Source organism: Eschrichtius robustus, chromosome 8 (genome assembly GCF_028021215.1).
Source record: "Eschrichtius robustus isolate mEscRob2 chromosome 8, mEscRob2.pri, whole genome shotgun sequence".
Lineage (NCBI taxonomy): Eukaryota > Metazoa > Chordata > Mammalia > Artiodactyla > Eschrichtiidae > Eschrichtius > Eschrichtius robustus.
This window is the reverse complement of record NC_090831.1, coordinates 21,758,161-21,775,529: the sequence shown is the minus strand read 5'-3', so window position 1 is coordinate 21,775,529 and position 17,369 is coordinate 21,758,161. Positions and strand designations below refer to the sequence as shown.

The window sequence follows — 17,369 nt, the reverse complement described above, 5'->3', positions numbered from 1 at the left end:
GATCAATAGCAGAATAACTAAGGCAGACGAACGGATAAGTGACCTGGAAGATAAAATGGTGGAAATAACTACTGCAGAGCAGGATAAAGAAAAAAGAATGAAAAGAACTGAGGACAGTCTCAGAGACCTCTGGGACAACATTAAACACACCAACATTCGAATTATAGGGGTCCCAGAAGAAGAAGAGAAAAAGAAAGGGACTGAGAAAATATTTGAAGAGATTATAGTTGAAAACTTCCCTAATATGGGAAAGAAAATAGTTAATCAAGTCCTGGAAGCACAGAGTCCCATACAGGATAAATCGAAGGAGAAACACGCCAAGACACATTAATCAAACTGTCAAAAATTAAATATAAAGAAAACATATTAAAAGCAGCAAGGGAAAAAAAACAAATAACACACAAGGGATTCCCCATAAGGTTAACAGCTGATCTTTCAGCAGAAACTCTGCAAGCCAGAAGGGAGTGGCAGGATATACTTAAAGTGATGAAGGAGAAAAACCTACGACCAAGATTAATCTACCCAGCAAGGATCTCATTCAGATGTGATGGAGAAATTAAAATCTTTACAGACAAGCAAAAGCTGAGAGAGTTCAGCACCACCAAACCAGCTTTACAACAAATGCTAAAGGAACTTCTCTAGGCAAGAAACATAAGAGAAGGAAAACACCTACAATAACAAACCCAAAACATTTAAGAAAATGGGAATAGGAGCATACATATCGATAATTACCTTAAATGTAAATGGATTAAATGCTCCCACCAAAAGACACAGGCTGGCTGAATGGATACAAAAACAAGACCCATATATATGCTGTCTATAAGAGACCCACTTCAGACCTAGAGACACATACAGACTGAAAGTGAGGGGATGGAAAAAGGTATTCCATGCAAATGGAAATCAAAAGAAAGCTGGAGTAGCAATTCTCATATCAGACAAAATAGACTTTAAAATAAAGACTACTACAAAAGACAAAGAAGGACACTATATAATGATCAAGGGATCGATCCAAGAGGAAGGTATAACAATTGTAAATATTTATGCACCCAACATAGGAGCACCTCAATACATAAGGCAAATACTAGCAGCCATAAAAGGGGAAATCGACAGCAACACAATCATAGTAGGGGACTTTAACACCCCACTTTCACCAATGGACAGATCATCCAAAATGAAAATAAATAAGGAAACACAAGCTTTAAATGATACATTAAACAAGATGGACTTAATTGATATTTATAGGACATTCCACCCCAAAACAACAGAATACACATTTTTCTCAAGTGCTCATGGAACATTCTCCAGGATAGATCATATCTTGGGTCACAAATCAAGCCTTGGTAAATTTAAGAAAATTGAAATCGTATCAAGTATCTTTTCTGACCACAACGCTATGAGACTAGATATCAATTACAGGAAAAGATCTGTAAAAAATACAAACACATGGAGGCTACACTACTTAATAACGAAGTGATCACTGAAGAAATCAAAGGGGAAATCAAAAAATACCTAGAAACAAATGACAATGGAGACACGACGACCCAAAACCTATGGGACACAGCAAAAGCAGTGCTAAGAGGGAAGTTTATAGCAATACAATCCTACCTCAAGAAACAGGAAACATCTCGAATAAACAACCTAACCTTGCACCTGAAGCAATTAGAGAAAGAAGAACAAAAAAACCCCAAAGCTAGCAGAAGGAAAGAAATCATAAAGATCAGATCAGAAATAAATGAAAAAGAAATGAAACAATAGCAAAAATCAATGAAACTAGAAGCTGGTTCTTTGAGAAGATAAACGAAATTGATAAACCATTAGCCAGACTCATCAAGAGAAAAAGGGAGAAGACTCAAATCAATAGAATTAGAAATGAAAGAGGAGAAGTAACCACTGACACTGCAGAAATACAAACGATCATGAGAGATTACTACAAGCAACTCTATGCCAATAAAATGGACAACCTGGAAGAAATGGACAGATTCTTAGAAATGCACAACCTACCGAGACTGAACCAGGAAGAAATAGAAAATATGAACAGACCAATCACAAGAACTGAAATTGAAACTGTGATTAAAAATCTTCCAACAAACAAAAGCCCAGGACCAGATGGCTTCACAGGCGAATTCTATCAAACATTTAGAGAAGAGCTAACACCTATCCTTCTCAAACTCTTCCAAAATAGTGCAGAGGGAGGAACACTCCCAAACTCATTCTACGAGGCCATTATCACCCTGATACCAAAACCAGACAAAGATGTCACAAAGAAAGAAAACTACAGGCCAATATCACTGATGAACATAGATGCAAAAATCCTCAACAAAATACTAGCAAACAGAATCCAACAGCACATTAAAAGGATCATACACCATGATCAAGTGGGGTTTATCCCAGGAATGCAAGGATTCTTCAATATACACAAATCAATTAACGTGATACACCATATTAACAAACTGAAGGAGAAAAACCATATGATCATCTCAATAGATGCAGAGAAAGCTTTTGACAAAATTCAACACCCATTTATGATAAAAGCCCTGCAGAAAGTAGGCATAGAGGGAATTTTCCTCAACATAATAAAGGCCATATATGACAAACCCACAGCCAACATTGTCCTCAATGGTGAAAAACTGAAACCATTTCCACTAAGATCAGGAACAAGACAAGGTTGCCCACTCTCACCACTATTATTCAACATAGTTTTGGAAGTGTTAGCCACAGCAATCAGAGAAGAAAAAGAAATAAAAGGAATCCAAATCGGAAAAGAAGAAGTAAAGCTGTCATTGTTTGCAGATGACATGATACTATACATAGAGAATCCTAAAGATGCTACCAGAAAACTACTAGAGCTAATCAATGAATCTGGTAAAGTAGCAGGATACAAAATTAATGCACAGAAATCTCTTGCATTTCTATACACTAATGACGAAAAATCTGAAAGTGAAATTAAGAAAACACTCCCGTTTACCACTGCAACAAAAAGAATAAAATATCTAGGAATAAACCTACCTAAGGAGACAAAAGACCTGTATGCAGAAAATTATAAGACACTGATGAAAGAAATTAAAGATGATACAAATAGATGGAGAGATATACCATGTTCTTGAACTGGAAGAATCAATATTGTGACAATGACTCTACTACCCAAAGCAATCTACAGATTCAATGCAATCCCTATCAAACTACCACTGGCATTTTTCACAGAACTAGAACAAAAAATTTCACAATTTGTATGGAAACACAAAAGACCCCGAATAGCCAAAGCAATCTTGAGAACGAAAAATGGAGCTGGAGGAATCAGGCTCCCTGACTTCAGACTGTATTAACAAAGCTACAGTAATCAAGACAGTTTGGTACTGGCACAAAAACAGAAATATAGATCAATGGAACAGGATAGAAAGCCCAGAGATAAACCCACGCACATATGGTCACCTTATCTTTGATAAAGGAGGCAAGCATATACAGTGGAGAAAAGACAGCCTCTTCAATAAGTGGTGCTGGGAAAATTGCAAAGATACATGTAAAAGTATGAAATTAGAACACTCCCTGACACCATACACAAAAATAAACTCAAAATGGATTAAAGACCTAAACGTAAGGCCAGACACTATCAAACTCTTAGAGGAAAACATAGGCAGAACACTCTATGACATAAATCACAGCAAGATTCTTTTTGACCCAGCTCCTAGAGAAATGGAAATAAAACCAAAAATAAACAAATGGGACCTAATGAAACTTAAAAGCTTTTGCACAGCAAAGGAAACCATAAACAAGACCAAAAGACAACCCTCAGAATGGGAGAAAATATTTGCAAATGAAGCAACTGACAAAGGATTAATCTCCAAAATTTAGAAGCAGCTCATGCAGCTCAATAACAAAAAAACGAACAACCCAATCCAAAAATGGGCAGAAGACCTGAACAGACATTTCTCCAAAGAAGATATACAGATTGCCAACAGACACATGAAAGAATGCTCGACATCATTAATCATTAGAGAAATGAAAATCAAAACTACAATGAGATATCATCTCACACCGGTCAGAATGGCCATCATCAAAAAATCTAGAAACAATAAATGCTGGAGAGGGTGTGGAGGAAAGGGAACTCTCTAGCACTGTTGGTGGGAATGTAAATTGATACAGCCACTATGGAGAACAGTATGGAGGTTCCTTAAAAAACTACAAATAGAACTACCATACGACCCAGCAATCCCACTACTGGGCATATACCCTGAGAAAACCATAGTTCAAAAAGAGTCATGTACCAAAATGTTCATTGCAGCTCTATTTACAATAGCCAGGACATGGAAGCAACCTAAGTGTCCATCATCGGATGAATGGATAAAGAAGATGTGGCACATATATACAATGGAATATTACTCAGCCATAAAAAGAAATGAAATGGAGGTATTTGTAATGAGGTGGATGGAGTTAGAGTCTGTCATACAGAGTGAAGTAAGTCAGAAAGAGAAAAACAAATACAGTATGCTAACACATATATATGGAATCTAAGGGGGGAAAAAAAAAGGCCATGAAGAACCTAGTGGCAAGACGGGAATAAAGACACAGACCTACTAGCGAATGGACTTGAGGATATGGGGAGGGGGAGGAGTGAGATGTGATAGAGTGAGAGAGCGTCATGGACATATATACACTACCAAATGTAAAATAGATAGCTAGTGGGAAGCAGCCGCATAGCACAGGGAGATCAGCTCGGTGCTTTGTGACCACCTAGAACGGTGGGATGGGGAGAGTGGGAGGGAGGGAGATGCAAGAGGGAATAGATATGGGAACATATGTATATGTATAACTGATTCACTTTGTTATAAAGCAGAAACTAACACACACACAAAAAAAAAAAACAAAAAAAAAACAAAACAAAAACAAAAAACTATAGGATAGTTTGGGTCGTCAGATTTACCTGGACCCATCACTGTGGCCAAGGGAATGAGGTACCATTTCTGGTCTGGTCTTAGTCACATACCCACCTCTTTGGTCAGATGGAAGAAGTATGTGCAGCACATACTCCTGTTGGTCATTAAAGAAACTGCAGAGTACTGACCGCCACTCCAATGTCTCATCTACTATATTCCAAGTCATAAGATGCATTACTAGTATTATTTTTAGGAGTGATACTTCATATTTATTCAACAATTCATAAACCAATTTAAAAACCTTTTCAAAAACTATATTTAAAGTTGATTCACTCCTTCATAACCCTGTGAGGCACAGAGAGGAAGCACTACCATCCTCAGATTACAAAAGAAGGAACTGAGGCTCAGAGAGATTGAGTAACACATTCAATATTACAAGCTGATAAATGTCACAAAATCGAATACAAGTGCTCTTTCAACCATATCATACTATAAGGCACAGTAGTTTAAAATTACATTAAAGATTTAATGGTACCTATGAGACTATGGTTCAAGGAAAAAAAAAGCTTAAAAGAGAAAATGTGATAAACCCATTTGTCTGAGGCTCAGTACTTCTATTTGGTAGATCTTAATTTTATATCTACTACTATAAGCATTCAGAGGCAAAAGAGCACTATACAGGAAACCACATACCATCAGAAAGCATTTCTTGGTTATCACTTAGCATGCCTTCAGCTGCAAGGAAATAAAATTAAACTTCAAGTGACTGAAAACATAAGGGGATTTATTATCTCATACAGTAAGAATTCCCAAGATAAGATATTTCCAGAGTTAATTAATTCCATGACTCAAAAAGTCCTGAAAAACTCAGGATCTTTCCATCTTTCAACTCTGCCAGACTTGGCCTGTTGTCAAGCTCCCTCCTGGGGAGCAAGTTCATTACAACAGCTTCAGGCAACAGAGCTTCACCCACTAATGTCCAGAGACAGGAAGCAGACCCTCTATCTCATTTCATTCATTTACCTATGTTAAATTAGTTAATATATGTAAAGCATCTAGAAAATGCCCGGCACATAATAAATGTTATATAACTGTTAGGGGAAACACTGACTGAAACCACCCACCCTGGCCAGGCACCACAATAACCATTTGCATGAGTTATTTTACAACAGGAGGTCCTGGTAAGGACCACGGAACTAACAAGCCACCACCAAATGGAAGAATTCGGGAAAGGTCAATAGGAGACGCCAGTCCATATGTCCTACCAACCTCCCAGAATCCTCCTCACTGGAATCCATCTTGGCTGAGTGATGCGTGCGCCACCAGGAAGGACCCTGAGTCAGAATGATTGGCCAGAGACAACCTGGAAACTAATCCCATCACCATAAAACCCGAGACTGCAATCCACGTGGCAGAGCAGTCCTCCTGAGTTCCCTTACCCTCCTGCTCTCCACCCAGGTGCCCCTTCCTAATAAAGTCTCTTGCTTTGTCAGCACGTGTGTCCCCTCAGACAATTCATTTAAGAGTGTTGGACAAGAGCCCACTCTCAGGCCCTGGAACGGGTCCCTCCTGCAAGAAAAGGACTTTTTTTTTTTTTTATAAGCCTATATTTAAGAGGAGCACAAATCTATATGACCAAAGAGCAGTGAAAGGAACTCTCAGGCTGATGATAAAAGGAAATACCAAGATGGCAGATGAGAGGCATGACTTGAGAACAATCCATCCAAGAATGGAGCAGGAGGACAGAGAGTTCTAGGAGGGTTATTCCCAAGAAAGAAAAAAAAGAAATTGGTAGAATACCTGAATGTGACTGACTACAACAAAAGTTGTTCAGTTCTGTCAGAGACTTTCAAGAACTAGAAAAACAAAGCAAAACATAAAAACTGTTGCACAGACAGGAAATATTATCACAGATACTACATGATGTTGCTCTAAATACTGCATACACAAACATAAGCCCCGAATACTGATTTAACCAAAATTTTAGTCACTGGGAGGATGGGGTAGGGGGATTGGAAAAATATCATAAAAAAGCTAAATCCTTACCATACAGTCAAAAATCAACAAAAAACATCTATAATGACATAATCAAGAAAAGGCAAGGGCCCCTTGCCCACTACTTTCTGGAGACAACTGAGTAGATTCTAAATAACAGTTACCACTCAGATCGCTAAACTGTATAACTATTTAGTGACAATTAATTGCTTTGTGGCAAAGGCTAATAATCATCTTAAATTTTAAGGCTGCCTCAGTGACCCAGATTTTCCATAGTTCTTTCTCCCTCTTGTTCCCTCATGGCGTTTTAGCATGGAACTAGCAGGGAGAACAGAGAGGAAGTTATGGTATAAATATGGGTATCTGGTCACTGATTTTGGTTGTATGACTTAATTTCTTTTGCACCTTTATAACTTGGGCAAAGTAGGTATGTATAAAAAAAAAAAGTAAATACCATAAAAAAAACTAAACAGTGTTATCCAACAGGGCATTATTCCATTTTTAGCAGGGCAGTTCTTTTTGGTGCCCTAAGATAGCTCTATGAGGCTATCTTAGAGCACAGGTATGCAAACTAAGGGCTGTGGGCCAAATCTAACGCACTGCTGGTTTCTGTAAATTAAGTTTTATTGAAACACAGTCATGCTATTCATTTCATTCATTTACATATTGTCTATGGCTGCTTTTGTCCTGTAACAGCAGAGTTGAGTAGTTCCACAGAGACCTATGGCCCTCAAAGCCTAAAACACTTACCACCTGATCCTTTATAGAAAAAGTTTGCCAACTCTAATTTAGAATATTGCATGATATTTTGTATCCGATTCCTACCCACAAATGTCAGTATTCCCCAAAAAGTAATTATGAAAACCCAAACTTCACACCCTATATTTGCAACCCACCCTCCCCTACTCCCTACCAGGATGAAGAGTAGCAGAACTTTGAAACACCGACTGCCTCCAGGGAGCAGAACTCAGAGATTGGATAAGGATAGGAAAGGGTACCAATAGGGGCTGTTATTTTTGTTTTCAAAAAGTCTTCAAATACTAAATCTTTCAAAGTATTCACACTTATTCTTCAAGAAAATTAAATTTAAAAGCAAAAGAAAACAAGAGAGCAAATCAAATATGGTTAATGGTTCTGGTGACTCTCTAACATAATATGTGATTATATTTGCTAGATATAATTTGTTTTATCTGTTAGGGTTGCTCTGGAGAATTTTTTGGTTGCACATATCCAAAGCTGCTAGATAGATGATCCTCAGATAAGAAGGGTGTTACTGTGCTAAAACTGAATGTGAGTATAATACTTCAAACTCTCCGATCTCAAGAAAGGTCAATTAATCTAACACATCCTACAAATGATCTTCAGTGAAGTTTGAAATGTTTAAACATAAAAAGTCCGATAGATAAAATGTTTAATAAATATTACTAACTCTCATAAGTAGAAATTAAGAGAAAAGCTTTCAAAGATCTATGTAGGAAAAAAAATTAGTTTTCTTTAATTCAGCTTTCTTTTAAGTTGACTGGAAATTTCAAAGTAAAGAGGACACTAATATAAAAACACAAAAGATTGAATTCATAGTATGATCAACATCAATACTTCCAATTTATTACTTTACGAGAAAAATGTGATAATGTATATCTGTGGTATGTTCTACCCAGAAAGGAAATGACACATCCAAACACAGACTGTATTCTTAGGTATGCCTAATCTTTAAAGTGTGCTAATTTACCATGTATTTACAATTCAACTAAATCTTAAAATTGTCTGATTTTCCCATACATAGGAAAAGCTTTAAATATATAATTATCTTTGTTAATAGGGACCTAATGAATAAGGCATCAAAACGTTTTAAAATGTGAAAACAAACGTAATTCACTATATAAGCTAAAAATCTAAGATACCACATAAAACAACAATACATTTTAAAGAGTGTAAACAACACTCTTCAGGAATAAACAGCTTACTGTATCTTCAAAAAAGGCATCAGAATTTGTACTTTATAAAGAAAACATTACATTGGTAAAACTTATTTTGAAACGTAGGATGACACAGCTAGTTAAGTAGTTATGACGACTATTCCTAAAACATCAAAATAAACATTTTAATATTTCAGTTTGGAAAATACAGTCTCCAAAGGTTTATTCTACTGAAAAGATTCAGCTGTTGAATTGTAACTTACAAGAAATGGATTTAAACTATAGTTTCCCTTGTTATAAAATTATAACAGCTCTGTTAACCTAGCTTTCTTCAAAAGAAATTAATGTAAGAAAAAATTTAATGCTTTCATAAAATGCTAACTGTATTCATAATCCTGGATATTTGGTTTATATTTTAACTGAAAATAATCTAGCTACTTTGATAATGTGGAGTAAAAAGTAGAGAAAAATATTTCTAAGCACCACCTTTCTTATTTTAGGTAACACTTGACATAAATCCATCGTATTAAAAAAAAGCGTGCGTTTTTAGAATAAAAACATTTAAAAGGTTAAAAGCTTTTGACTATCAACTTACCTTCTTTTGATACCACACTATAGCATCTGTGACTTTGGACGCCATTTATTCCACTGAGATCACACATTCGTCATTTTAGGCTGTGCAAGAGAGAAAAACATACACAGGACTTGACTTCCACCTTCTAAAAGGAGACTGAACAACATGTGTACATAGCACTCTGGTTACTTGCACAGCAAGGGGTGTATGACTATACTTATATTACACCCTTCCTCATTACTATTTTAGCAACAGGTTCCCTTAAGTAAACAAAAATCAGTTGCCATAAGAAAAGATCCTTCTACATGAATATAACACTTAAATTTTCTTACAAAATAGTTGAATTGTTTTTTAAAAAATAAGTCTTTTAAATATATTTCAGAATTTTCCAGGTTATACTGGAAATTTTTCATTTATAAATTCTCATATGATAGGAATCAATCCATTCACTCAGTAACAGATCAGTTTTGCTTCAGCTTCTATCTAGGAACTAGCATCAATTACTGTTGCTAAAGGATGGCTTGATAGAGATTCCAAAATTTATAATCAGATTTAATTTTCCCTGATACTCAGTAAACACAAAGTTGAACTAAAATCAAATAGCTGGAGAAACCTAATTAATGTATGTTAAATACTAAGCTAATATTAGAGTTAATTACACAGGAATAACTACTATTAAGGACTTCTCAGATATCACAGTTTGCTAATATTTAGAAATTTACCACAGACTACTTCATAAGCATCTTTCTGGATACTAAACTTAATGGTTCCTTACTCCTAGAGAAAATTAATTTCAGATTGATTCCAGTTACCTCTGGAATACTTTTCTAGTCTTAATACTACACCGGCATGGAGGGCATCTCTGGCAGGTGTTAAGGATGAGCTTAAACAGGTTCAAACGCAGAATTCATTGCAGAACTCATTACAAATTAGAATCATCCAAGGCCAAACAGGATCTCAAGAAAATTCTGAGAGTAGAGCACCCTGCTCAGCCAATCCTAGCACATGCAGATCTGCAACCGGCGAGATGCTAACATTACAGAGTTTGCCCAGAGTAAACAAAATACCAGAGGTTTTATACTCCATTCTTGGGAGCATATAAGGATTCAAATATAATGACAATTATTACCAGCAAGTTCAAATATTCAGATCAACTTCTAAAATTTAAGGCAGAATTTACTTACTGCCTGTATTTTTTTAACTTTTATTGAAATATAGTTGATTTACAATGTTGTGACTGCATATATTTTTGACAGTGTTAGAGACCAGATTATTTATTACCTTTCCTAAGATACTGATTGCATCTTTAACTGATCAAATTCAAGTAAACCATGTTTTGAAAACCTCATAAATTCCCTGGCATCATGGAAAGAGGAGGAGCATAGAGTCAAACGATGAGGATTCAAATGGTTCCACTAACTAATATGCAGTATTGAAGAAGTCACTTCACCTCTATGATCTAGTTTCTTTCACTTATAAAACAGGAGTAACTGTACCTATCCCTTATAGAGTTTTTGTGACTAATAAATTAGACAATATACATAAAATGCTTACCAAAGTCTAGTACATATAGATGGTCAATTATAATTATTTTATTATTAATTTTATATTTAAAAATTCCCCAATTCAGGAACTGGGAAATATTTATATTTCCTTTTTTAAACATGGCAAACAGGTAGAGAAGGAAAACGTGCAATCAGTTTTTGTTGACAGTTAAAATAAAAATAGTTACCTGATTATCCTAAGATTGCAACGTCAATTCTCAACTATATACACATGGATTATTTAGAGATTTCAAAGTTCACCTCCTCTGAAGTTTCTCAGTCAGATGTGGCTACCTTTATTTCTCTTACCAGGGTTCTGGGGGGAAGCTTGTCCTCACTGACTTAAAATCTCCCATTTTTTGTTTTTCTGTCCTGGAGGCCTTTGGGAGTAATTCATTAACTTTAACCACATTTTGTCCTAGAGGTTTTACCTTGATTCAGTCAGCAGACTATTCTTTACAACATTACACCTTCATTATAATTGTCTGTGAAGACTATTGTGTATGTTTTCCAAACTGGTTATAACTCTCCTCCCTCTCCTGTCCCCACCTTGCCAAATGCAAACTACAAAAAATGCTACAAAAAGTATGAAAATATCAATTTTTCACTTTACTGTCCTTTAATCTCACCGAATCTTTACTGACAAAAATTCCAGCTTATCTACCAAAATAAAGATCCTCTTTCTAATCCCCAGTGGTATAAATAATATGCATTTCATATAGAAAATGTGAAAGGATTTTTTATTCACCCAATCTATTAAATATATAAGATATTTAATATATTTGGGGAATATTTAAATGGTCACATATAAATAGTATTTATTTATTTATTTATTTATTTTTAAGAAAAAGCTTCAGTGGAAGTGAGGAAAACAGTACCTGGTTCAAATAAAATAATCTCAAAGTTTTTTTTGTATACTTTGGTTTACACCAAGCTACACTAAGAAATAAATTTCGAAAATCAACTCTAACAGTACACTAGGTACATAAAATGTTCTAAATATTTTAATTATATTCATTTGGATTTACGGACATAAAATTTCAATCAATTTTGTTTAAAAAAAAGAAACACAACCTTTCTTCAGGTAGTGGTAAGTTTTGCTCTACAAACTCATTTAACAGTTTTTCCATTGTGTCAACAACCTTTCAGTGACACGGAGTGGCTCATATCTATTTTTAAAACAGGTTTTACAGCATGCTAAGACAGATTCCTGAATCAGACATCTGACAAAGCACAGACCATGAGTATAAACAACAAGAAATAATAAATCAACAAATGATTTCATGAATAATAAAGATTATTTCTAAAGCTTTTCCAACTTCTTTGATTCTAACGGTCCAGGAATACAGGTTTATAGTCTCTTTTATCATGATAGTTCATGATAAATACTTTTTATGCTAAATTGACACTAAAATTAATTTACAGAGAAAAGTAGAATATTAAGCTTATTGGGTACCTTAAACAGAGGATCTTAATCTTTTTTGATCAAATAATTTGATAGAAAGATGATATTAAGATATAAAAATAATCCAATTGTGAAAACACAGAGCTAACCATAGGCATAACATTTAAATATTGCCATAGACAGTTACTCTGAGCTAATTCTCTCGACGCTGCTTTAGTCATCATACTTGTCAAAACATCTGAAATTACTCTTTACTATGTCAAGGTCTACACAAAATGCATTTATAATGCCAAAGACTAGGATAGAGGAAAAAGATGACTATGAAGAGACAGTATATTAAGTCTGCTTTTATCGAATCTCACTATCAGGGACTTGCCTGGTGGCGCAGTGGTTAAGAATCCACCTGCCAATGAAGGGGACACGGGTTTGAGCCCTGGTCTGGGAAGATCCCACATGTTGCGGAGCAACTAAGCCCATGCACCACAACTACTGAGCCTGTGCTCTAGAGCCCGCGAGCCACAACTACTGAAGCCCGCGCCTAGAGCCCGTTCTCTGCAACAAGAGAAGCCACCGCAATGAGAAGCCCGTGCACCGCGATGAAGAGTAGCCCCCGCTCGCCACAACTAGAGAAAGCCCGCGCGCAGCAACAAACACCCAAAGCAGCCAAAAATAAATAAAATAAAATAAAATTCTAAAAAAAAGAAAAAAAAATAATCTCACTATCAAATACCCACAAGTATTCTTTGCACAGATATAGCCAAAGAAAAAGCAAGTTTTTAACCATTCCCTATGTTAGAAAAAAAAAAAAAAATCAGTCTATGGAATACTACATAATGTTACAATGTACTTCTCTCATAATTCTAAAACAAATTTCTCTGTTCCAGCATGACTCTCACTACTCTCAGAAAATAATTTATGCACACCTCTGACACTTCACTTGTGCTGTAATTCTCATTCCTTTTCTCCACTCATCCATCCTTCTAGATCAGTTCAAATCCTACTTCCTCTAAGATGAAGCTAGCTTTCTGTAAGGGTTCATTTGGACTAAAAAATGTTGAAGCTGGATGTCTCTTCCAGCACTAATTTGTACTAATAAATCTGGTATATAAATAAAAATGCAAAGCAATATAGCCACACATGTCATTCAATCATATGTAAACACTGTTAAGGAAAAAAAGAGGCATCCTTCTTCCTTTGTGTCTCACTAAGTACCCAACACATTATAATATGCAGAAGAGGAAGGAGAGCAGAGAAAAAGCAATGACTAAGCATCAGGAGAACTGGGTTCTAGATTCAAGTTCTGACACTAAGAGCTAGGGCTTTTGAATTAGTTACTGAATTCTCTGGGCCTTCGTTTCTCACCAGTGCCATCTAGTCAAATATTCCACAACTCAATAAAGGTTAAATAAAAATTCGAATAATGTACAGGAGTTCCTCTGAATTCCTTTACTAATACACCCAAAAATATTAACATTAGTTAAATCAGTGATACATATTTGGAATCTCATTATTACGCTATTCAGCAACCTTGTGTCACTCCCCATTGCACTTAGAATTGTATTTAGACCCTCTAAAGTCTCACACTAACCTACTTACCCAACATTATTGCTCACCGTCTTCTCATACATGTTTCAATCATACCACACTTCCTACACTTTTCTACCTCTGTGCCAAAATTAACACTTCTTCTCTTTCCAAAACAAGGAAGATTTCAAGAAGGCCTCCTAAATTCTACTTTCTCTGTAAGTTTGTCCCAAATTCCTCCATTAAATACTTCTCATCCTGTTCTGTATTCCCATTACACTTAATATGTTCTGTTTTGTACAGACTTTTGAATACTTGTCTGTATATGTGCCCCTACCACTATCCATAAGTTCTTTGAGAGCAGTCCAATGTCTTTACTACCTCGGAACTCTCCGATAGCTTTTTGTATATATTAAGCACAAATGTTTACAAACCAAATTAAACAGTTGCCAACCAAAGTATTGGTACCATCACAGATGAATGAATTTAAATTTTCTATCGACTGAAAAAAAAAAGAAAAAAGCACAACAATGAGAGTGGTCAGTTAAGTTTTATTTGGGGCAAAATGAGGACTACAGCCTGGAAGACTAGCCTTTCACAAAGCTCTGAGGAACTGCTCCGAAGAGGTAGGGGGTGAGGTCAGTATATATGTGATTTTAGTAAAGGTGGGGATACATGCAATTAATCACACATTTTGGCAGAAGGTTGCTACTAGTCACAAGAAGACCGCTGCTAGTCACGAGGAGCAGATGTCTCCCTGAATGATTTTAGTGCTTTTCCAGATATGAAAGTATACAAGAAATTGGGCTCATAAAATCTTCTGAAAATATCTAACTATATGAAGGCCTGTACTGCCAGTTTTTCCGAGAGCACAGAGTGCCTCATTCCTGATCTCCACAATCTCCACCCTGAACTCCTTTCAGGGTGTGTTGAAGGTCAGCGACCACAGTGGCTAACAACTTCACTCTTGTAGTGCCAGATGGAGAGTGACAATTTTTAGCTGGCAGGCCAGAAATTAAAAATTCTACCTGTCAAACTCCTGCACTACCCCGACATGCATATAAACATAGAAACATACTCTTTCCTAATACTAAAAGGTACAAAAACATTGTGAAGTATAATTAGTATGGCTGGTTTATTTGCTGACATGTCACTCAATCAACCAATATATAAGGATTTGCAGACCTATAAAGTACAATGAACAGGAGTAAAAGTCAAACCTGCCAAGTCTCGTCTACCTCTATTCCTAAATGCTAAAGTTATATATAACTCAGTTGCCTCCTCCAAGGCTAAAATAAGCAATTTTTAGACTTCAGAAACTAGGAACAAAGCTATTCTGTCCTTAAAAAGGTAATAAACACTAAGGTTCAAACCAAATTTTTTCATACTGATATTGAAGTTAAAAAAAAAGTGAAATTCTGGTAGGAGGAGCCTGGTGTGGACAGACAGAAACCTTCTACTAGTTTCAGGGTTGCTATTTTCTAATCATATGACCTATAAATTGTTACAATTTCTTGAAAACTTACAAAATTCTTCATCTGGAACAGGATTTTATTTCATGGAAATGTTGTGAAGAATAAATACCACAAACTATATGTTTAAAGTCGTTTCCAATCTTAGAAAAATCAAATGCAAAATGAGGTTCAAGAGGTGTACACTTTCTATTACACCAGTTCATAAAAGGAATATTTGTAATTCTTATTTTCCTTCATGGAACCAACACATAGTCTGTGTATTTAAGGGCTAGAAGATAACACCTAACCTAAGAAGAAAAATTACAGCCAAGTAACTTCTGTGTAAATCTGTATTTACAAAAACATGTTGTACTATTGTGAAATCTAAGAGAATAACTAGAGTTATAATCTTAATACCCACAAAACCCTCTGTAGAACTTCCTGATGTGTACAGCCAACCCACCCTGTATGTCCTTTAAAAGCAGCTCTTTGAATTTCAAGTTTCTTAACTTTAGCACGTACCCACAAAATCTCTACTAATAGCATTCCTTTGGGCTTTTTTTTTTTTTTAAATACTTAAAAGGTCCTTCAAATACTTAATTGATAGTGTATTGTGTAAGTGATTCTTGTTTTGACTGTTGTGCCATTTGGAAAAATCAATAATGAAATACAATCTAAATGGTTTAACTTCCTCATTTACTCACAAGAAATTTTTTACATCAACTCTTCAGTCATCATTCAAATATGGATATGTTATTAGAGGCCTCTAGTAAAAACATTAACTAAATTAGTGTTCCAGGTACTCCATAACAAAATGATAATGCATGAAATGATAATCAAATGGTTTAAAGATTTAATAGATCGTCAAAATGAATTTATTTAGATTAAAAATTGCTACCTATACCTCATTAAAAATACCATGAATAAAATTTGAAAAACACTACTTTAGAGATGTTTCAGCCAGTATCTGATAAATACATTAATAAATATTAATTAAAATTAATGTATTAATTAAAATATTTATTTACTGAACACTTCCTAATATTGCACTGTTGTAGGCACTAAGGTCACAACAGTGAACAAGAAACAAGGTCCCTGCTGTTACGAAACTTACAATGCAGAAAGAGAAGATAGAAAATGAACAGCACACAATATAATTTTGTGTTGAGGTGGTGCTATCAAGGAAATAAACAGGGAGATATAGTTGGGATGGAGTGGGGTACTTTTGGAAAAGATAGCCAAAGAAGTCCCCTCTGAGATGACACATGAATTGAGATCTGAAGGATGAGAACAGCCAGCTATGTTAAGAATTGAGGGAGGACATTCTGAGCAGAGGGAACAGTAAACACCAAGACCTTGAAGTGAGAATGAGCTCAGAATTTTTAAGGAACAGAAAGGAAGCTTATTTATGCGTAAAATCAACAAGATCTAGAAATAGACTAGGATGGGGCAGGTTGGGGGAGGGATTAGGGAGAAGAATCTAGGTTTGGGGTTTGAACCATTTTTCTGAGATGGACGCATTTATTTTAAAAAAATGGTTTATGAACAACATTGTAAAGTAACTATACGCCAATAAAAATTAACTTAAAACAACATTTATGAAAGTAATACAAAAAAATAGTTTTAGACCTGTTAAGGTGACAATACCTATTTGACATAAAAATAAAGATGTCAAACAAGTAGTTAGATACTTGAGTCTGAGCTCAAGATAAAGATAGAGATATGAGTATAGAAGCCATGAACACATAGTCAATATTTAAAATCAGAGGTGGGTTACACAGATATATGCATTTGTCAAAACTAAAGTATACTTAAGACCTGTGCTCAAAGATGACTTCAATAAAATCATGTGACTGACATATCAACTAAGAAGAGTATAATTAGAGAAGAAAAGGGTTCAGCCTCAAGTTGACTACTATTCAGAGAAGTGAAATAAGAGAGGCCAAGAACAGAAAATGAGTAGAAAGAAAGCAGGTGAGTGTGATGTCACAGAATCCAAGAGAGGAGGGTCTTTTACAAAGGAGTAGGCAGCTAACAGATCACTGGATTAAACAAAACAGAGGTTAGAATGAACTTGGGAGGAGCA

At 35.4% G+C, this 17,369-nt stretch overlaps 1 protein-coding gene across 3 annotated transcripts in view; it reads right to left on the bottom strand.

Annotated features, from left to right (window-relative positions):
• PHTF2 (putative homeodomain transcription factor 2) overlaps positions 1-17,369 on the bottom strand; it is a 125,506-nt gene that overhangs the window by 87,196 nt on the left and 20,941 nt on the right. For all 3 annotated transcript variants that reach the window (XM_068550446.1, XM_068550448.1, XM_068550447.1), the window contains exon 2: positions 9,378-9,457. In XM_068550446.1, the coding sequence (XP_068406547.1) occupies positions 9,378-9,422 (45 nt within the window). In that variant the 5' untranslated portion in view covers positions 9,423-9,457. The remainder of the gene's footprint in view (positions 1-9,377; positions 9,458-17,369) is intronic.